This window comes from Prionailurus bengalensis, chromosome A2 (assembly GCF_016509475.1).
Source record: "Prionailurus bengalensis isolate Pbe53 chromosome A2, Fcat_Pben_1.1_paternal_pri, whole genome shotgun sequence".
In the NCBI taxonomy this organism is placed as follows: domain Eukaryota; kingdom Metazoa; phylum Chordata; class Mammalia; order Carnivora; family Felidae; genus Prionailurus; species Prionailurus bengalensis.
The window spans coordinates 108,896,550-108,920,236 of record NC_057348.1 but is presented as its reverse complement, the minus strand read 5'-3'; the positions used below and the strand labels follow the sequence as shown (position 1 = coordinate 108,920,236).

At 37.9% G+C, this 23,687-nt stretch overlaps 1 protein-coding gene across 2 annotated transcripts in view; it reads right to left on the bottom strand.

Annotated features, from left to right (window-relative positions):
* Nucleotides 1-23,687, bottom strand: part of BZW2 (basic leucine zipper and W2 domains 2) — a 63,464-nt gene that overhangs the window by 37,501 nt on the left and 2,276 nt on the right. Inside the window, exons 1-2 of one of the 2 annotated variants that reach the window (XM_043589026.1) lie at nucleotides 5,653-5,751; nucleotides 2,780-2,844 (exon numbers count right to left, since the gene is read on the bottom strand). In XM_043589026.1, the coding sequence (XP_043444961.1) occupies nucleotides 2,780-2,837 (58 nt within the window). In that variant the 5' untranslated portion in view covers nucleotides 2,838-2,844; nucleotides 5,653-5,751. Of the gene's footprint in view, nucleotides 1-2,779; nucleotides 2,845-5,652; nucleotides 5,752-23,687 lie in introns of those variants that run through there. The other variant, XM_043589025.1, reaches the window with a different exon arrangement.

The window sequence follows — 23,687 nt, the reverse complement described above, 5'->3', positions numbered from 1 at the left end:
TCCTACCTGTTAATTAAGTGATAAATAGCATAACTTACATCCCTTTTTGAATGTCACTTAGTTATAATAAATGAGTAAGAACTATCATGGGTTTTCTACCTATGTGCATACACACACATACACAAACACACACACACACACAGAGTTCAACATTTGAACATTTACCAGCTTAGTCGCTAACACTTACTGAAAATCTAAGAGTGTTTAAAACTGTCAACACAGATGAAATGGAGTATGTGGTCACTCTGGTTGCCTGTAGTTGGTTATTTTTTTTTCTCTCCTATTTTCAGTAATTTTAATCCAATTTCTCTACAAAATTTATAAAGAGGAGAGTTCAGTCATTAACTATTTCATTTAGCTAAGCATAACAATGGCTCAGGGGAGAAATTCCATCATTTCAAATTCCCACAAGTCATACTAGAAAACATAATCTCTTTGAAGAAAGTATCATAAACAAGATGTGCATATTTTATAAAGGAAAAGAGTCTGAATGGATTTCTAAATGATGTGTCACGTCATAATGTTTAATTTTGATCTTAGGCAATAAAAATAGTTTTGTTTCCCTGACTTGGCATGGAAGAGCATTATTAGCTTTGTTAGAAAACAATTTCAAATTGAAGACAGACCTTCAGAAGACAGCCTAGCAAAATGACCTTGAGATATCCTCACTAGATTTTTTTCCTTACCTCTACAAAACTGCCAGCCATTTACCTGAAGTCAGCCCTATCATAAGAGCAAAAGAAAAGCCAAAGCACGATAAATCATCAGGATGCAATTCACTATTATGAAGAGCAGAAATTGAGGTTGACTCCATTTTTTTTTTTTTTTAATTTCCAACCAGCAGGCACAAAATAGCTCAAGTGCTTAAATCACCAATAGATCTGAGTTATATGAATCCACATCAATGGCAAATAATATATATTTCTGGGTAACTCTGAGTATTCCAGCAGCGGTAAGACACAGGCACAATCTTGCCCACTAAATGAATCAGAGATAAACCAGCTCAGATTTAGAGAAAACCTTTCTGGCTTAAAACTGAAGACTGACTCTAAGGGCCAGTTGACTTGTTGAATCATGCCTGCGGTTGTGCAATACACCCTTGGGCCCTCTCTTGGCTTTTAAGCTCAGTTACCGTGAATCAGCGTCCCACGAATAAAGCTGGAGATCCAGGTCTGAGATTAACATGTTCCCCCAGTGGGCAGGCGATGGCAAACCTTTCTGCACCTCACAGTTGGACATATATTAGCTATTATCACATTACCAGGCCCAACAATACCTTAACTATAATTAGCTTTCTGAACTATATCGTTCCTTACTGATGAAATCCTTCTGAAATCATCCACATCATTTTCCCCTCATTGACTGCTTTAAACAATGAGAGAAGGAAGGCACATTGACTGTAACACCTTGTGTTAATATCAGGGTCCAGATTTCAATGGGGAAATATCATGGAGACACAATTTATATGACAAAGACGGGACTAAGCAGAAGGAGATGGCTGAGGTCATATGTGTATTAGTTTATAGGGATGAGCCAGGGATGGAAAAAAAAAAATAGAAAATGGGAAAGCACAAGACAAAAATTACTGTACAAAATAACCACCTTTTGCTTAGTTTACAGTTTCTTAGTTTCATTGTTTCAGTACGAATGTGAATTCCTTGCAAGCAGCATCTACAAAGAAATCCAGCTCCGCGGCTATCTAGCTACTCTCATGAACTCTTCCACTCCATTGACTGCATGGAGACTTCTTTTTCTTCTGCAAGGCTAGACTTGCTACTTATGCAGACACCATCCTTACGCAAGACAGCGGAAGGTTCAGGGGCCACCTCAACACTGGAAATGCCAAAGCCGTAACATATGGGTCATCAATTCAACAATGTAGCACATGATACCATTACATGCCATTATGTTTCATAATCAGTAGTGAGGCCTTCAGAGAGATATCCCACCATCATTTAGCTTTCTACATGATATTTCCTTAAATACGTTTCAGTTACTATCTTAGTGTTAGTCAACATAATAATCTTGTACCATGTTTCCTTTTAAAAAGTTTCCTAATCAGGTTATGGCTCAGCTATTTTTTTTTTTTTTAAGTCCAAGAGGACTTCTGTATAAGAATGCCAAACTGATTAAACACTTAAAATTTAAAACCATTCTTTATGCAGAAAGGGTAGGGAGATGAACGTGACCTAAAAATAAGTCATTCACACAAACAGAAATTTTCCCAGTCATCAAACAGGTTCGACACTACCTTTCCACAATAAAAGACACTTGAAAATACTGAGTTTTCAAGATACTTAGGCAATAAATTTAATGTGACCTCTTAAATTCTCAAGAGTAAAAACTCCTCAATATCTCCTTCCCTAGATTACCTCTCTCCTAAGTTTTACCATCTTTGCTTTCAACATTTCCTTAAAAACAACAAAGAAAGCAAAACTCAAATAATTGTTGATGTCAAAAATAGTAAAGTTTATCTAGTGTCTTCATAGCCTCACAGGAGAGTGAGGAAACCTGAACAGACAGAATCATCCTCGTTTTGTAGATAGACACAAAGTTTAGACAAGTTAAATGACTTGTCTGAGGTCAGACACCGAAATAACCTTTCAGAGGCTTGGAGGCAGAAGAACTTCAGATTCTACATTCAGAGCCCAGGAGAGTAGAACTAGTGAGCTTAGGTGTGAACAAGGATAATTCTAATCCTTCCCCAAACTCCTGTCTTGCTGAGAACTTCACCTACTCTCTCAGCCCCCCAGTCCCACAAATATGCAGCACAACCTACCCCTTTTCCGAGTTTTGAACCGCTGGCCTGTTAGCACTGGCTTCTGATGCTTATTCATAAAATTTCTGAAAACAAAGAAAAAAAGATTATATATTTCAAATAAGCAGTTCATACAAAAATGTATGGCTAATAAGCATATGTTCAACCTCACCTATACTGAATACACTTTTAAAAAGCAAGGTGTAATTAAAAAAATTTTTTTAATGTTTGTTTATTTATTTTTGAGAGAGAGACAGAATGTGAGCAGTGGTGGGGCAGAGAGAGAGAGAGGGAGATACACAGAATCTGAAGCAGGCTCCAAGCTCTGAGCTGTCAGTACAGAGCCTGACATGGGGTTCAAACTAGGGAACTATGAGATCGTGACCTGAGCTGAAGTCATATGTTCAACCAACTGAACCACCCAGGCACCCCAAAGCAAGGTATAGTTTTAACTGTCGAACTGGCAAAAATTTTTAAAGTTTAATAATACCTAGTGTTGACAAAAGACATAGGGAAAACCACAGACATAAACTCTGGCATAGGGAATAAATTCCACACAATACTTTTGGGAAGCATTTGGTGAATATAAATATTTACATGTTATAACGTGTGGTCTAGCATTCCTTTTCCTAGAAATTTACCATTTTACCTGCACAAATATGCATATTTATGTGTGTGTGTGTGTGTGTGTGTGTGTGTGTAAAGGTTTAGCTGCAGCATTGGTGAATGCATAAAAACATGCAAAGTTAAATGCTCATAAACAGTCATCTGGTTAGAGAAGTTATCATAAGCCATTAAGTGGAATGTTATGAAGCTATACAGAAGAATGAGTTAAATCTAAATGTACTGCATTTCTTGCTCTGGCTACCTCTCTGATTATGTTTCCCACACCTGCATCTCTCCCCATCACTCACTGTGCTCCAGCCAGACTGCCCTCTTTCTTCTTCCAATGTGCCAGAGAAGGTTTCCTCTCCTCTGGGAAGATCTCTCCCCAGCCCTTGAGGTGGCTCCCTCACTGACACACTCAAGGGCCTCTTTTTCAGAGAGGCCTTACCCGTACATCCCCACTACTGATGTCTGTTCTTTCTCCTTTTACCTAGCTTTACTTCGCTTCACAGCCTTTAGCAGCACCTGACATTCCACTGTTATCTGTTTGCCTGCGGTCTACTTCTTCCATGAGGGTGAAACCTCTAGGTGAGTAGGGACTTTGTCCGTTCTACTAAAAGCAGTATCTTTAGCATCTAACACAATGGTAAGTAAAGAGTGAACATTTAGTAAATACTTGTTAAATAAGCTGTTGCAGACATGGAAAGATGTTCAAGGCACAGTGTTAATGGAAAAAAGCAAGTTAAATAAAAGTGTGAAGCGTAACTTTTTGGTTATAAAGAGAGTATATGCAATTTTTGCTTTTCTCTGCAAGGAAAATTTTAAAAAGAATCAATTACCTTTAAAAAAAAGTAAAAAAAAAAAAAAAACCCTGCTCCATAAGATCTTTTACAAATTAAGAATAACCTTGTTGGCATTAATATTATAACCTGAAGATACATCCAAGTTGCCTAAATTATGAAGACCAAACAATTTAAGAGAATGTCAAGCAAATGACTTAATTACCTTTCAAGGGTCTTCTTTAAATTGTGATTTGAAAATGTTTAGGTTTTTTCTGATTAAGTCACTATTAAACAATCAAGAAAATTTGCAGTATTTAAGCGAATTATTTATGTCTCAAAGTTAAAAAAAAAATCTTCAATAACATGGAAAAATTATTCACTTTATACACCAAAACCTTCTTTCCACAAACAAAAGAAGAAAATCTCCTATCTTCATATAGAAAGCAATCTGCTTATCACTCAAAACTTTAATCATAATTTAAGTGGAATTGATTAAAAAATAAAGTAACAAACACAAAAATTTCTTCTATAGTTTCAGTACAGATAATTTTTATTAATACTATAGTGTGAACTTAATATATCATGCTTTGTGATATAAAGGTGACTAAGCCAGATTCCGTGCCCTCAAGGAGCATGCCTAGGGGAGGTAAAATCCACAAACATTTACAACTCAACACAAGTACAACCTAGAACAAGCTCAGAGAAAGTGATGGCTCTTGGTGTTTGGGGCAGCTGCTACATACTGAAATAATTACAAATGCAATAAACTCTATTTGATACAAGTCAGAAATAGAGCTTCTCATGCATTATTTACATTCACCACAAAACTCATTCAGAAAGTTCCTCGTTGGCATTTTCAGCAGATTCACTCTGGATTAGCAAACAGGTCACTGGGGGTACATGTGATAAATGGGCGCACGCATACATGTTTATAGTGTCTACCCCCCTCCCCAAACATTATAAATATCAATGTTTTCTTGTGCCAGCAAAGAAAAACACTTGGTAAAGAGTTTAGGGCTCATACTGAGATATAAGAAAAATAGACCCCAGGTAGCCAGAAGCTTTTCCAGCAGATGAACACGCAGGAACGAGTTACTCTTTGCCAAAGATGTCTCTATTTTGTAATCAATAAAAAATACTTTTGAAGTGTGAGCCTTCACTAAGAGTTTCATTTTAAGGTCCAGAAGATAAACTCACAGAATTCTCTACCTCTACCTTTGCATTTTGTTGCTCTTTTTCTGCTAATGAGGAATCACCACAAAACCCAGCCTACCAACGACAGAGTTACTCTATTTTAAAAATCTTTAGCTCCATTTATATTTATACTTTCTTCAGTTCTAAACACAAAAGTTTGTTTCTTCGTGGTCTAGTTTCCTGGGCTTACCATTCACACTCTCCATATGCTATATGTGGAAGATAACATAATAAACATGCAAACAAAAAAGCATACAAAGATCTTGACGAACACAACAGCAAATATTAAAACAAACACAAACAGAAACTCACCTACTGGTATTGAAAGACTAAATGAAGATATTCTGCGCAGCAAGTCTCTATCGCTTAGCTGTTACTATTTAGAGCAGAGGTCTGGCTTCTCTCTAAATTTAGCAATCCACGCTACATTATAATCTGCTCCAGTGAGGGTCAGGCTTTATAAGGCACTCACTGAAGCTGTGGCAAAAGAGAAGCAAGGGCACTTTGAATAAGAAACTGTGCTAGTTTAAACCTGGGAAAGTAACAAAAAGTAACAAAGACAGCTCTATTAGGCCAACATCAAAAGCTTATTTTTATTGGGTTGCATTACAATTTACAACTTGACAACAACGAGAAATGCATACTTGTGTGTATGTGTCTATGTGTATTTATTTTAAAATCAGTTTTACAGAATCCTCAGAGACAAAACTTATGTGGGATACAACCTATGCATGCATATATGTATGCATATAAAACTATAAGCCAAACACACAGACAAAATAAAAATAAGCTCATGCTGTCCCCCAAAATGGAAAAGCTCCGGGGTTTAAAATAGTATTATTCAAGAAAACTGTATGCAAAATGGTAAAACAAAATGGATTTAAATATTTCACCTGCCATCTAAGAGACTAAATTTCTTGGATATTCCACAAGATAAAAAAGACAGTGAAGTATTAAAATGATTCAATCAACCAACATTCAAAACTAAGCACCCTATTCATGACATAAACATTTTTTGAATACATTCCTATTCAAGTCTAAATGGAGTTTTAGGTTTAACATAATAGATGAATTTCACCCACCTCCCTCTATTAATATTCTAGCTGTCCTGGGTCCTTCGCAGATTCCATCCCTTACTCCCTACAGGACTCAGGGCCCAAGTGTGATGATGGGCCAGCACTCAGATGGACTGGCCTCTTGCCAACAGTGCACTAATTCTGCCAGTTGTCCAGCACACCGTGAGTAGACTGCCCTGTTGTATGTGCTCTTGCTGGTGCTCTCCTTCTTTCATTCCCTTCATTTTGGAAAGAATGTGATCTGCCAGAGAAGGACTTCTTACTGTTCCTAAAAGGGGACGATTGTTCTTCTGGTCTGGATAATATCTGGAGTATGATAATCTGCCTTATGTAATATGTTACACTGCTAATATGCACATATAACTATGCTATCCAAACAACCTCAACTTTAGGAATATGCATACACAGGGGGTGCCTCGGTGGCTCAGTTGGGTGAGCATCTGACTTCGGCTCAGGTCATGATCTCATGATTCGTGGGTTTGAGCCCCACAAGTGGCTCTGTGCTGACAGCTCAGAGCCTGGAACCTGCTTTGGATTCTGTGTCTCCCTCTCTCTCTCAAATATAAACAAATAAACATTAAAAAAAAGTCGTTTGGGAAAACAACTTGACCTTTAAGAATCATGAGTATGCACACAGGACAGTGGGATGGAAATCTTCTGCAAAGGGATAAAAGAAAATTGTTTCGGCTCTGTGAGCCACATGGTCTGTTTCAACTACTCAATTCTGCTGTTATAGCCTGAAAGCAGCCACAGACAATATGTAAACAGGCGGTCGTGACTGTATGGCAATAGAACTTTATTTACAGAAAACAAGTGGTAGATCAGGCTGGGCTCCCAGGTTGCAGTCTGCCATCCCCCATTCTAATGCAGTGCGTCCAACAGGAGTGTCTGTGGTGGTGGAAATGTTCTAGATCTGTACTGTCTAATACGGCAACTACTAGACACATGTAGCTGTTGAGCCCTTGAAATGTGGCTGGTGTAACTGAGGAATTAAAATTTAATTTTCATGAATTACAATGAAAATAGCCAATGTGGCCAGTCGTTACAGTGGGCAACCCAGTTCTAAGGCATTCATTAGAGCCTAACACACTTCAATTTAATAAAAAGGTGAAAATACATACAAAGAATATGAAGTTTTTAAATAAAGTGGCTTGGAGGAGCATTTTGCCCAAATTTCAAAACCTGGTGGCTATTGTGAGAAAAGAAGAACCTATTAAACTTCCAAGTGAAACTCTCTCTGGGTAGTAAATAACCCTACAGACAGTATGAAGGAAAAAAAAAAAAAAAAAAAAAAGACTTTCCATTCTAAGATAATAAAAGTTACCAGGCAGCAACATCATCTCCAAAGCATAAAGTGTTTGGGAACGGCACAGTAACACCAGCACACAAAACTGGCCATGTGATTGCCACTTCACAGCAACATTCCCATGAAGCACTTTGTGCTCAGGAGGAACATTCAAGAACTACCTTTTATTCTATACTCCAAATGAGCGAAATAATGTACCATAAGAAGAATGAACTAAAAATTTCCCAAAGTTATAAACTCTTCTCCTTTCCATTAAAGCTAAAACTCTAGGAACATACATCATAAAATCCTTCACTGAAAGTTGTGTCCAGGAGTCATTCGGGTTCATAAAAATGATCTCAGAAGAAGCAAAAATAATTAAGTTGCTCTCTAAAAGTGTAAATTACTAACATTCTAAAGCAATAGACCAGATAAATGCCTACAATAACACTACACTTTGTTGCCAAGAACAACATTATCTTTTTAAATGTCCTTATGATTTTGTACCAAACAGCCTCTATACTCAAAATCATCCCCAGACTCTACAGAATTCTTCATTATATCTCCAGGCACATTCTATGTAAGCTTTAGTTTTTATAATAATTGGAAAAAAGAAAAAAACGAAATTTCAAATAGTAGCCTATCTATAAAAAAAAAAGTTTCTAAATAAAATCAGATATTCCCTTCTTTAGTACAAAAATATTAGTCACTCAAATGCCACTCTACTTAATACTGGTTCAGGTTACATACATATAAACATGGTACTGAGTCTTCTTACACAGTGAATGGCAAAAACATTTTCCCTCTAAAATCTAAAATAGTACGTTAAAGAAATATAGGCCAAGGTCACCTGGGTGGCTCAGTTGGTTAAGCATCTGACATCGGCTCAGATCATGATCTCGTGGTCTGTGAGTTGGAGCCCATGTCAGGCTCTGTGCTGACAGCTCAGAGCCTGGAGCCTGTTTCATGTTTCAGATTCTGTATCTCCCTCTCTCTCTGCCCCTCCCCCACTCACACCTGTCTCTCTGTCTCTCAAAAATGAATAAACGGTAAAAAAAAAAAAAAATTAAATATCACTATTATATTCATGTCCCATTTCCTCTTATCCTTAATGGTATGAAAGAACAAAAATAATCTTTCTTAAAGAGTACCAAACTTAATAATAGTTCTCCCCTCAAAAACTTACAACCATCTCCAGAGGGACATTAATGGTGGAAATTTAAACTGTGCTAAGCAACCACCTTACAAGGAAAGAGTGACCAAAACCCAAAGGAATTGTGCTGTGGAAAAAAAGCACTAAAAGCTTACTACTCATCTAAATCTTTTTATGATATAGAGGCATCATGATAAAATTTTCATTATCATATTTCTAGAACAATTTCACGCCTTACACTTGTTAGCATATCTACCTTGGTTCTGAATGGTGATACTTTGCTTTCCTTTTAGCAAAAATAGAAATATTCTTTTTTAATTTTTTTTTTTTCAACGTTTATTTATTTTTGGGACAGAGAGAGACAGAGCATGAACGGGGGAGGGGCAGAGAGAGAGGGAGACACAGAATCGGAAAAAAAATAGAAATATTCTAAAAATCACGTTTTAAGTATCAATGTACAACTTCTTCAGAGAAATAAATTAAGACAATGTGTAATGTCTGGGAATGCAAGCTGGTGCAGCCACTCTGGAAAACAGTATGGAGGTTCCTCAAAAAACTAAAAATAGAACTACCCTACGACCCAGCAATTGCACTACTAGGCATTTATCCACAGGATACAGGTGTGCTGTTTCGAAGGGACACATGCACCCCCATATTTACAGCAGTGTCATCAATAACAGCCAAAGTATGGAAAGAGCTGAAATGTCCATCGAGGGATGAATGGGTAAAGAAGATGTGGTATATATACACAATGGAGTATTACTTGGCAATGAAAAAGAATGAAATCTTGCCATTTGCAACTACGTGGATGGAACTGAAGGGTATTATGCTAAGTGAAATGAGTCAGAGAAAGACAAATATCATATGACTTCACTCACATGAGGACTTTAAGAGACAAAACAAATGAACATAAGGGAAGGGAAATAAAAATAATATAAAAACAGGGAGGGGACAAAACAGAAGCGACTCGTAAATATGGAGAACAAACTGAGCGTTGCTGGAGGGGTTGTGGGACAGGGGATGGGCTAAATGGGTAAGGGGCTTAAGGAATCTACTCCTGAAATCATTGGTGCACTATATGCTAACTAATTTGGATGTAAATTTAAAAAATTAAAAAAAAAAAAAAAGATAATGTGCAATGTCACTTATTTCCTCTTAAGTGAAGTTATTTTATAAAACTTTTAGGAAGTTGAATAAAACCCTAAAATGCTTTCACTCTATCAATTCATGTCCTCTGCTTAATGTAGATTGTAAGAAGTAGTTCAGGGCATGCATATTCCCTTCTCTGGGCCCTTCTCCTTTCCCCAGATGGATTCTCTCCCCCAGATCCTTCCCTTCTTCCCTTAACAACTAACCAGGCATATTCATTCAACTTCACAGATAGTCTAATCTTACTGATGTGATTATTAAAGTCTCTCAACACTTTGAAACACAAACACACACACACCAGACATTTGTAAGAGCACACTTTGGCTTTTAGAAAACCAGGTTCTCAAAAATAATGTTTCAAAGTATTTTAATAGCAAAACGCCCCAAAACCTCTGTTCTAGTAAGTTAAAACACTTAGAACTTTTGCCTACAAGCAAAAGTATTGTGATGACTGCATACCTACAATATTTCAGGTAATCAATATTTCCATAAATTCTAAGAATTTAGAGGAAATGGTGGCATAAAATAAGTAAATGCCCAAAGATTGGGCAGCTGTGGTTTAAATATATATTAATTTGCATTTTGGGGGGTGCTTATTATGTGTTAAGCATTATTCTAGAGCAGTGATCTCATTCTGGGGTAATTATGTGCCCTGCAAGGGAACATGTGGCAATGTCTGTAGATATTCTTTTGTCATGCTGGGGAAGTGCGGATGCTACTGAAATCTAGCAGGTAGAGGATATAGGTGCTGCTAATAATGGACAATGCACAGGAGAGGCTCCCCCCCCCCCTCCCAACAAAGGGTTATCTGGTCCAAAATCTTAATTGTGCCAAGGTTGGAAAATCCCACACTAAAAAGGAAAAAAAAAAATTGTGAGCAAAACCAGAGACAGCCTATGCTCTCCAGAGTTAAAAGCTGTGCACATACATCTAAACATACCAGAGCAGTAACCAGGCAGATATTTCCTTGAGTGACTTATTTCTGTTTGCCAAACATTGATGTTAATTTTAGAGAAAACACATTTATCACTGAGTAGCTTGTCATAACTAAAATCAAAAGTGCAATCAGTATACAAAATAAATGCTTGCCACAGTCTTTAATACTAATTGCTGTCTTTCCACATGGATAATTGTGCATCCTCTGATGATCAGGCGGAAGACGGAGGGTAGGTAACAATGTGGGATTGAAGAGGGAGGCAGAAAATGCGGAGGGCGAGCGAACAAACTTTCCCTACTTACGGATATCACAGCACTGTGATAAAAAGACCACAAGGAAAAGATAAAAAGTATATGACTGAAAACTACAACTGTTTAATTTTTTGGACTTGGAGAAAACAATGATGTGTTAAGTAGAAACAGAAAAAAACCTAAACGCCCACCAAATTCTATATACATGATACAATCTAAGCTACACAAAACACGTGGTCAAGAGAGTGCATAGAGTTCAGGGAGCATTTTATTCCTGTTCTGTTATTTGTCTGTATTTTCTATAATGTAAGAATGCATAGCCTTTTTAATTAGAAAAATTGCATGTTTAAATGGAAACTCTTTAACCTCTTTTGAAGTTTAAAGCAATCCCCAAAGTGTGGCAATAATATTATCTGTGCATAAGGAGAAATATGACCCAAGCTCTAAATACCATTTCCTACTAAAGAACAAAGGTCTCTTGGATAAATGACTGATTCCAAGGTTAGAGCAGGGAAGATTCAATATGATACTCAGAAGTCATGTGTCAGAAAGTACTGAATGGCTTTTAACAAAGAAAGATAAAAATAGATCAAACTACATAAAAACTATCCTGAGGACAATCCACTGACATCACCTGAGACAATGTGGCCACAAAAATAATTAACAACAGCATGGAGAATAACTCAGTGAGTAAAATAAGAATCTGAAGGTCTAGGCTCATTTATTTTAGCTAAAAGAAACAGATCAGTGCACAAGGGAAAGAGAAGTAATTAGACATAAATGTAAGTTTTCTTTTCAGTAGAATGCCAATGGATACATACAGAAGGAAACATGGAGTTAGAAAATCATTGTGCCAAAAACTGATTCTTGCAAGGATCATCAATGGATGCTAAAAGTGCCCTGACACACTGTGTGTGTGTGTGTGTGTGTGCATGCGCATATGTAGAGGTGCTTGATGATCAACGGGATATTCAAAAAGCCTCAAAGCATCTTCACATCAGTTACAAAAAGAAAATGCTAACTCTGCAGTGCAGGAACAAGATAACACCTTAACCCAGGGACAACAGACATCACATGACTCCAGACAGTTTACAGTTAGAACAGGATATTATCTGCGTGGCATTCCAAACAAAAACGCATGATCTGAATCTAATGATGAGGAAACAAAGGCACATCTAGGGACATTCTCCAAAACAACTGGCCTGTATTCTTCAAAAATGTTAATGTCTCAAAAACAAAAACAAAAACAAAATAAAAACAAAAATCAAAGAACTATAGCAAATTAAAGGAGAATCAAAAGGACATTACTAAATGCAGCATGTAATCCTTGAGTGCATGCTGTACTATGAGGAGTTATATACATATTGTGTGTGTGTGTGTGTGTGTGTGTGTGTGTGTGTGTCTACACACACACACGTAATGTATTTAGGATAGTACTGGGGGTAATTGATGAAACTGGAGTGTAGACTATGGCGGTAAGTATGGTATCTATTATAAATTCATTGAATTTTACTATTGTACTGTGGTTCTTTAAGAGAAATATCTTGTAAAGAAATATGCTCTGATGAAAAAAGGGGCAAAGTGTATACAACCTCCTTTTACATGGATCAGAAATAAAGTGACTATGTAATTATAGAACCAAGGAGCAAAGGCAAACATTGGAAGACATACATGCTTTAGCGAATGAGGGTGGGCAACAAGAGTAATTCAGGGAGCTGAAAAAGCCCAAGAACCTAAAAAACACAGGGATTTTGTATTTTGGGGGACTGCTTAGAAATAAAGCTTGCCATAGAGAGAGTTACTCTAACTTCCCAGATCCTTCAGAATTTGGTGAGCTGTGATATAGGAAATTACCCTGCTGTATTGATTGCACACTCCAGTAAAAAAAGCAAACAAACAAAATAAAACCCAACTCTAGATTTGAAGATCCTTAGAATACATTACTCTGGTTAATGTATTTCTTTCTATTTGTCCCATGTACAGTATTACACCCAAACGGTTTTACTGTAACATCATAATGAGGGTTCTTTATACTGCTGCACATACAGACTACACAAAATCCTTGGCATAGCAAGCTATATGACCTGCTTAGCAATGCCCTGCACTATGTATGTTATTCCTGCCATGGAAGTAAATATTCTATATTACAGTCCTAATTGAGGAGATATTCAGAAGGATGATATGAAAGAAACTATTATTAAGGATTACCATCATAGAAAGAGTAAAGTCAGCATTAAAAAAATGTGTATGTATGCAAAATATGTGAGGGTTTTTTTTAAGTGTTTTATTTATTTTTGAGACACAGAGAGAGACAGAGTACAAGTGGGGGAGGGGCAAAGAGAGAGGGAGATACAGAATCTGAAGAAGGATCCAGGCTCTGAATTGTCAGCACAAAGCCCAAGGCGGGGGTTTGAACCCACGAACCGTGAGATCATGACCTGAGCCGAAGTTGGGTGCCTAACCGACTGAGCCACCAGGGTGCCCCAGATGTGAGGTTCTTAAAGCTAAGAAGTTCTAGCTTTGAGTAATTCAAAACAAATACCTAAAGGCAAAATTATGGTTCCTAAACAGAAAAGGCTTCTAAAATTTTTAAATAAAACAGGCCATTATTTTTTCTATATATCTAGAAAATATTTATCTAAGCAAAAACCATCTAAGTACAAAATACTACATAATAACTGATTAAGGGGTGCCTGAGTGGCTCAGTTGGTTAACCATCTGACTCTTGATTTTGGCTCAGGTCATGATCTCACACTTCTTGGAATCCAGTCCCATGGCAGCCTCGTGGTGGAATCTGTGCCGACAGTGTGGAGCCTGCTTGGAATTCTCTCTCCCTCTGTCTCTGCTTCTCCCCTGCTTGTAGGTACATACACTCTCTCTATCAAAATAAACAAACATTTAAAAAAAACTGATTAAAAAAAGATATATTCCAGAATTTTCCTATCAAATTACTTTTTTCCTTCAATACAGGCAATGAAAATATTTTTTCAAAAAGCAATTTAAAACACTTATTGATGGGGTGCCTGGCTGGCTCATTTGGTAGAATGTGTGACTCTTCATATCAGGATTGTGAGTTCAAGTCCCACATTGTGTGTAGAGATTACTTAAATATAAATATTTAAATAAACTTAGAACAATTTATTGAGGGGCACCTGAGTGGCTCAGTTGGTTAAGCGTCCAACTTCGGCTCAGGTCATGATCTCATGGTTTGTGAGTTCAAGTCCCGCTTTGAGATCTGTGCTGACATCTCAGAGCCTGGAGCCTCCTTCAGATTCTGTGTCTCCCTCTCTCTTCCCACCCCCCTCCCCCCCCGGCTTGTGCTCTCTCTTTCAAAAATAAATAAATATTTTTAAAAAATGTATCAATCAACTGAATTATCAACAGAATAAAAATAAAATCTCACAAGTTGATGATTTGGAAGGGCTATATCTATCAAGATATGATTTTACGTTACCCTTTGTTTACCTTATTAACATATGGTCATACCATTTATGTTATAATGCATACCACTCGATTACTTGAATAAGGTGTGAAAAAATACTTTTTATAGAGAAAATAATTCCTTAAAAATTGATAATAAGATCAGTTCATCATATACCCATGGTTGCACATTTAGAGAAAATAAGGAAAACAGATGGAGATAAAATATCTATAAATCTAACTTTAAGTAATGGCCACTGTATACATTTTAACATACTGCATAATTCTCTATTAGGTTGGTACCTACATACAGAAAATATTTAAATCCAATTCTATCACCTTTTCTAACGTTACAGCAAAGAATAACCTAAAAAATGTCCTTGCATTAGAACTTGCAGTTACAAGATTTGATTCAATGACATCCTCTAGGATCTTTATTTTATTTTGTTTATTTTTTAAAGTTTATTCACTTATTTTTGAGAGAGAGAGAGAGAGAGAGAGAGAGAGACAGAGACAGAGAGCAAGCGGGGAGGGACAGAGAGAGGGAGAGACAGAATTCCAAGCAGGCTCTGCACTTGAACCACCCAGACGCCCCACAGGATCTTTATTTTAAAACCTATGTGTTCTAAGGGGGCTCCGGGGGCTCACACAGTTAACCATCCAGCTCTTGATTTTGGCTCAAGTCATGATCTTGCAGTTTGTGGGATCCAGCCCCTCATGGAGCTCTGCACTGACAGCGTGGAGCCTGCTTGGGATTCTCTCTTCTCTCTCTCTCTCTCTCTCTCTCTCTCTCTCTCTCTCAATATAAATAAACTTAAAAAAATTAAAAGCTATGTGTTCCAATGCATCACTTTAGGAAAATCAGAATCATTTTATTTTATTGGACTCTGTTAAACTGTAAAGTACCACTAACACACTGATGGCATAAAAATTAACAGTATAAAAGGGCATAAAAGTGAAAAATAAAGACCACTTTCCAACTTTCACTCATAATCTTATGTCCAAGGAGTAGCATTCCACTCCATGTAAACTATAACAAATTTAAACCTTTAAGATTGTCTGACTTGTATCCTTTCAAAAAATGTCTATGTGTATATGTCAACGAATTCACATACGTGTGTGTATAGAAAATGGGTTGAACATTTACGATGAGCACCCAAGATATGCCAGACCATGTGCTATCAAACGATCCATAAATTCATCCGTTGTACCATGTGTACTACTCCGAGGGGAGATGAGGACGATGGCAAAGGCTAGGTATGTATGGAAATAGAAGGTATACCAGAAATCTCTGCACCTTCCCCTTAATCTAGTATGAACCCAAAACTGCTCTAAAAAAGTAGTCTTAAAAAAAAAAAAAAAAAAAAAAAAGAATCAGCAGGGAGTAGTGCCAAACTCCAGACAGCAAATCATTTTATTAAAGTTGATTTTGTGTCAGATGGAAAACTGGTAGGAGTCTATATGACTACTTGTTCAAGTGGGAAGTTAGAAGATAAAGTTATAGAAATGGGGATTGAAGTATATTCCATTCTTCTCTTAACCAAGGAGAGGAAAAGAGAATCTTCTAGAAAAAGGATTACACCCCCAGTGGGAGAATTTTGCTTTGGAGCATTTGCTTAAAAAACATGATCATGGATTTTCAGGAAACTCAAAGGTGGTGGTGGGCAGGCATCCAAACATTTCCACATTTACGAGTTCTCTCAACCAAGCCTGCAACCATTCCCCCCACCCCCCTCACACCCTGCCCAGAAGGGGACCTGCCCAGGCCTGTCTGGCAGATGAAGCCTTATTTGAAGGGTGGCACAAAAATCACTTACCATCCACACGAGTATTTCACAATTGCCAAAGCACGAACTGAATAGAAATGTCAAAGCCAAGCCTCGGACTTGGTGGTATACAGCACACTGATGATATGGGATTGTATTCCTTGGAATAATTTTATAGCAGTGGACTACATAAATTCAAATGTAAGAAGACAAAATCCCCAAACATTGAACAAAAGGTAGCATAGACCTATAAATTCTCAAGTACATTTTTTTTTTTTTAAGGTTCAAACATAAAGAGAATAGCTTGTTTGTATTTATCAAACATATGACTGGTACTAGTCGACAGGAATTCAACAGGGGTTAATCAGACAGGTTGCACAGTGCTAGTTTTCTACCAAGTGGAGGTTTAACCCAAGCACTGCACAAAAACCTGGGGAGTGCGAGTTAACAAAAATTAATAGTCTCCAGTATGTTAAAATAATCCCATGATGCATTTGAGCTGTGGTTGTGTTTATTAATGTTTTAACAATTAAATATGTTTTACTTTTTTTTTTTTTTTTTAAGTTTATGGATTTGAGAGAGACAGAGACATCATGAGTAGGAGAGGGGCAGAGAGAGAGAGAGAGAGAGAGAGAGAGAGAGAGAGAGAGAGATAAACCCTAAAGCTCCGTGGTGACAGCACAGAGCCCAAGACAGGGCTCAAACTCACAAAACCATGAGATCATGACCTGAGCTGAAACAAAGAGTCGGATGCTTAACCAACTGAGCCACCTAAGTGCCATGTTTTTTTGTTGTTGTTTTGTTTTTTTTTTTTTTTTTTACTTTTTAACTTACAAGTGATAGCCATGAAGCATAGAACCCTTTGAAAACCAGGGACCCAAAACCCAGATCTTCATCTAACAATCCGATAAAGTGCTGATGTGTCAAACCACTTGCTTGAGGTCATGCATTCCATTCTAACATTGGTGATAAAGCAGAGATAAAAAGCAAAAAATGCCTTCCCATCAGGGGCTTCCATACTGGGACCAGTCAGGGTCAGAACCTGATCAACCTGGTTTCCATTCAGTGCACTTTCCAAAAAGCCAACCAAAGTTGTAGCATGGGCTAGGGCAATTATTTACATGATACTCGAAGGCAGTTTTTTCATTATTTGCCTCACAGACTTTACGGTTTAGAATTAGATAGAGTAAAGCATAAATATTAATTTTCAAGGCTAGTTCAGCACTTGGATAAATTGAACTGGCACAGGCTACCTCCCAAATGCCAAGTGGTTTTCCACGGAGTTCCGTTACGGAAACATGTATCTTTAGTGAGAGGATTTAACAAAAGTCCTGCTTCTGAGAGACATGTAAATAAGAAATCTATGGCACCATGGTTTCTAGTATCACAGGAGCTGGTTATCACATTGTTTCCTGCAGAGGCTCACCTCTAACAAAAGCACAATCTTCACACTCCTCAATACCAAAGCCAGACAACTTTCCCCTAGGCAGCAGTTTCCTCTGTCCGTGCAACGTGGGGTTCTCCTTCCTGTTTATAATAACCTCATTCTATTACCTCGTGTACTGAGAAAAACACGTGCCATTTTTTTTTCTTAGAAACGATCACAAAAAAAAAAAAAATATCCAGGAAGCTGTCGAAGTTAGTTTGAAAAGAAGTAAGGTCCTCTGTGCAAATGAACAAGAACAGGAGGACAGTAGAATATTCTAAAACTGCTCACCCAACAGTGGTTTAGGATATATTCCCTGCAGTGTGTAACAGTTTGTATTCCTTCTGATTACTCACCTCTGCCTAGTGGTTTTCTTGATATTTATTTAAAAGTCCTCAAAGATAATAGTACATCTAACCATTGTTTTTTGAAAGTCCTCATCTGACATAAAATCTGAAATATGAATAGACAAAATATAATTCTACATCTTTCAAACACTTTGCTCAACATAGGCCAAATCATTCCACTTGGCAGTTAACTGCCCCAAAAACACACTTGCTGAAGAGACCCATGGCATCAGCATCAACATTAGAGTGAGCCAAGAATGAGAAGTACTTTTGCGCATACTCTGCTCACATCAGTACATGTTATATTACAAAATCAGAAATTATTCTAAGTCATGTGTTTTATTCCCTAGTAGATGCAGAGGGAAGATACTGCAGAAACTCCTAATGACAACCACAATCCTGCATTAAAATGGTTCACATTAATCTGATTATTACATCCCTGTTTTATCTCTCAGGTGTAACTGTTTCAGCAACATCTCTAATCCACTGAATAAAAGTAGGAAAAAAATATATCAGAACAGTCCAACTGGAAAGAAGTCAAAGTGAGAGAATAAAAACTCCTAAAATTCCTTTAAGGTATAGATTTTAAGAATTCCATGGATCAGAGATTCAGAAATATTTAAAAACTAAACTTCAGAAAGAATTTCCTGCTTATTTTCTAGGTATTTATATTTTAGTTATTTTGGAAAATTTCAAAGCATATTGTAATCAAGGGACAAAATATTCCAATAGGTGGCCTTTTCTCTTCCATTGTTTGTTTTCATGTCTATTATCAGCTTCCTGCTACCACCAATGCTGAAGATAGTGGTTTGTACTTTTGGATGTAGTCTTAAACATGTGACGTCACATTTTATAAACTACTTGAGAGCAAGAACATACGATCAAAGTGTGCTTTAAAATATAATCTACTACTCTCATGATCTTTTTTTTTTTTTAATTTTTTTTTCAATGTTTTTATTTATTTTTGGGACAGAGAGAGACAGAGCATGAACGGGGGAGGGGCAGAGAGAGAGGGAGACACAGAATCGGAAACAGGCTCCAGGCTCCGAGCCATCAGCCCAGAGCCTGACGCGGGGCTCGAACTCACGGACCGCGAGATCGTGACCTGGCTGAAGTCGGACGCTTAACCGACTGCGCCACCCAGGCGCCCCTACTACTCTCATGATCTTAAAAAGTAGACATATTGAGGAAAACATACCTTTGAATGAAATCATTGCTAGTTCCAGTATAGCTGGCTGAAAAACTGCAGCCAATATTTATTTTATAAATATTTATGATGTTATAATATTTTATGTAATTGTTTTTCTTGGGGGTTGTCCTCCCTGGAATGCTGTCCATTTTCTGGTTTGCCAAATTCATCAGCCCTTCCAGACTTGGTTCAACATCTCACTTTCTCCAGGAATTAGCCCTCCCACTGAGCTCCACCCATTCTGGAATTCACCTTTGTGTCTGTACTGCTCTGGTTGGGGATTGGAGAAGGCTGTGGGGAGGTGGGATCATTTGAGCTGAGAAGGATTTGAGTAAAATTTGATATGCAGAAATGGGTGGAGGAAGGCATTCGAGGAGCAGGAAGCCGTTGGGTGGGTAGAGGAGTAACAACATTGTTCCAAGTAGAGCTGGAAGATTGGCAGGCACCACCAGAGAAGCCACTCGAACCCACAAAGGGCTCTCAAAGGTAGGAGCTGACATAAGCAGAACCTAAGCAAACCTATGAGCTGACATAAACAGAACAGAGCTTTAGGATAATTTCATCATTCAGTCCCTATTGGTTCAGGGGCTGACCTATCTCCTGGAGGACAGCACAAGCCTCTTGAAGATAAAGATCATGTCTTATTCCTTACTTTTTTTTTTTTTTTTTAAGCTTACTTATTTACTGAGAGACAGAGAGAGAGACAGAGAGAGAGAGAGAGAGAAACACACACGCAGGGCTTGAACTCACAAACTGTGAGATCATGACCTGAGCTGAAACCAAGAGTCTGACATTTGACCGACTGAGCCACCCAGTCGGCCCTCATGTCTTAATCTCTATGACTCATTGGTCATACCAGATGCACACCAAGATCTTTCTTATTAATGAGATATAATTATTGGCATATTTTTTGAGTCTCTCTTTAAAAATAATTTTTATCTTCCCAAATCTAGGAATATGAGCATATAGCAAAACTAATGCCAGTACAATTTTACACTGAAATGTTTCTTCAACTAGGCCTGTAATTGTGTTCTTCTCAACTGTAAATAGACAGGATTGACCCTAAAAATAACACTGTTTTTTTTATAACATTTTACAGTACAGGGCATCCTCAAAGTCACCCTGCAAGTTTGGTGTATATATATATATATATATATATATATATATATATATATGAAGAAACTGCAAGCAAGGAAGATTGCCTTGGCAAATACATCTCATCCCGGAAGCTGGAGCCATGGTTTTCTCCAATTCCCAGGGCTATGGTTGTGCTTGGCTGTCTCCCAGAGACCATCCATAATCATTTCCTACCAGATCAGAAGAGGCTACTTAATGGGCCTGCTTTACTCCACAATCAACAGACCAGGAAGAGATTCTTCTGCTCAGAGGGTGATCAATGTAATTTAAAGGGCTGCTTTGTCTTCTGGGTTTAACACAATCCCACAATAGACAAGTGACAAAACTGCCAATTTTCTTCCCTAAATGTATTAATTGGGAAAGTAAATACTAACTTTTTCCTTCTGAGGCTGAAATAGCTTTCTACTTTTCATTCGTGGAGCAGTTCTGTTATACTCTGATAAGAGGCACCGGCCGAGAGGTTTAAATTCCACAGTGATACAGTTCATATAAATATGAGTTGACGATATACTAATGTATGCTTCAACAATATCTGGCAGTGATACTGGATTGGCTACATTGCCCTTAGACAGTGTGAAGACTTGGCTTTGAAGCTTAATTAAAACTTCTTTAAAATCTTCAAAGTCTGGGAAGAGGTTTTAAAAATGATACAACAAATTTCCTTGTTGACTTTGGGAACCATCAACATTAAAAAGTCCATAACATAATAAAAGAAACATAAAGGTCAGGAAACACAAGTTATAAAGTTGCAAATATCCAGGGAAGTGTAAGTATGAAAATAAGCAAAGGTAGAAGTCTTGTGGGCACGCGTTCTGAGTGTGGCCCTTAAAAGCTTACACGAGTACACTTCTCCGAACAATGCCACTCACGACAGTTTGACCCTTCTTTTTCGGAAACGGTTTATGAGACATAGAAGAAATCAGTGTCTCCGCTTCATTCACAGCTTGCTTTTTTTGGTTAAATTAAATGTATCTGCACCCCTCGTTCAGACTTATCTGCAAATTACTTTGTCATTTTCCAAAAAGGATGAAAATTAGCTTTCGGTACGATATTCATAAGCCTGTGACACAAGCATTGAGTAATGCCACCTACCTTTGAGTTTTGTGGAGAAGTTAAAATGTGAGGTGAATAGTTTATGGAAATGCATTGTTTGCAAGACAGTCCTTTGCAAACTGAGGTGTAACTGTTTGAACATGGAAACGAGTAACTGCATAAGCTGAACTCCAAGTATAGAGACAGAACATTTGCATTCATATTAGTCTTCTGTTTTGTTCAACAATGACAATTTTTAGAAACTATAATACTTCCAACTTCTCCTTTTAAAAAACTTCATTATGGAAAATTTCAAACATACCCCAAAGTAGACAGAACAGTATAATGAAGTCACTGCATACATACATCACCCGCTTCAATTGTTAACCAGTCAGTTTTCTCATTAATATTCTTACTCTCAGTCCCTGTCCCCCATGGTCACAGAATTACACTGAAGCAAGTTTCAGATGCCATAACATTCCCTCCTTAAATAATTCAGTCCTTATCTCTAAAGATAAGGGATTTTTTGAAAATATACAACCACAATAGTTCTTTTAATTGGAAAATCCAGGAATGGTATGCAAAATCTGTAACCACGTGCATATCAACATTTTTTTTCTCGGTTGACAGCATTCATCAATCAGAATGTCAAGAAGCTCGACACCCAAACATTTAAAGAACTTCTGCCCTTGGTTATGGCAGGTGTGTTCAGTGCCACATCACCTCATGATGCCAGGAGGGATTAGTCAAGTAGGTAAACAAATCCACCTAAAATAACTTAGAGATGCAACTGAACTCAATTCAGCAAGCACTGAGCATATACTAGGTGCCAGACACTGGATTATGGATTTTGAGAAACAAGGGTAAATTAGTCCTCGTTAATTCAAAGTTGAGAAGGAGAAGGGGTCAAACAGATTAATAAGAACTATAATACAACGTCATGAAAAAGGTACCTGCTTCGGGTATTTTCATGGGGATCCAGATGAAGCGGCGATGATGGGGGGTGGGGGAGCACTAGGGCTCACAAGAAGATAGGTGAGAATTCGAGAATGCCAATAATGGTACCAGCAACTCCTGTGTAAAGATTTTACTCATTCCCCTAGCTGAGGGGCACGAAGAAATGTGTTTATCATCTCTGATGCCCTCAGTGGATGAGGTGATCACGAAAGCCAGAGAGAAGAATTTACATGTAAGTAGTATTTCGAAAGTTGAGCGGTCCAGCAGATATGAGGAGGAGACAAGAGACTTAGCGGTGAGGGAAGGGAGGGCATTCCAGGAAGAGAAAAGCAGGAACAAAGGGGTGGAAATTACTGGCATGTGAGGGAACCAGCAGTGTGGTGACCTCTGAGTGTGTGGGAGGGGCTGGCTGACTGGAAATGCCGGCTGGGACCAGAAGTTGGAACTAGCAAGCAAGAACTGGGCCTCTGTTCTATGGCCAGTGAAAGGCTATTGACACGTTTTAAGTGGACCAACTGGGTCTTTTACACAGTATATGTTTCATCCTTGGGTGGATGATGGTGCTCAAGGTTTATTGAACTGGTGGTGCCTTGAACTACTAGCTGGATGGAGTGAGGGGAGAGAGAAGCAGGCTACATAGCAATCCACTGTGGACAGGCCAGGAGAGGTCTAGGGTGGCACTAACAGAAAAGAGAGGAGGAGACCCCAAAATATCAGACATTTTAGAAAACATTATTTTTAAAAAGGTGATGAAAGAAACAGAAGAGAGACCAAAGCATCATGCAAACTTTATTATGCAGTGTGGAACAGTGTATTGTATGCTCCAATTTCTGTCAAAAGTGGGAATATATATGTAAGTTACAAACATATAAAATATTTCAGTGAGGATATGAGAGAAACAGATACCAATGGTTATAGGTCATGAAGAAAGGACTAGGAAAAGAGGTAGGAAGGAGACTTCTACTTTGGTATACTGAACTACATAAATCTGTTATCTACTAGCTAGTTGAAAGAATGTATAATTTCCCCCTTCCCCTTACTGCCAGCCACATAGGCAGAAAATAGTAGGAAAAAAAGTTCTGGAGACAGATCTGGGTTCCAGTTCTGGCTCTGGCACTCCCTAACTGTGGGGCCGTGGGCAAATTAATTAAGTTCTTCTAGTTTCTGTCCTCTCATCTGCCGAATACAGATAATACTGGCTAATTCCTGGGTCACTGTAACA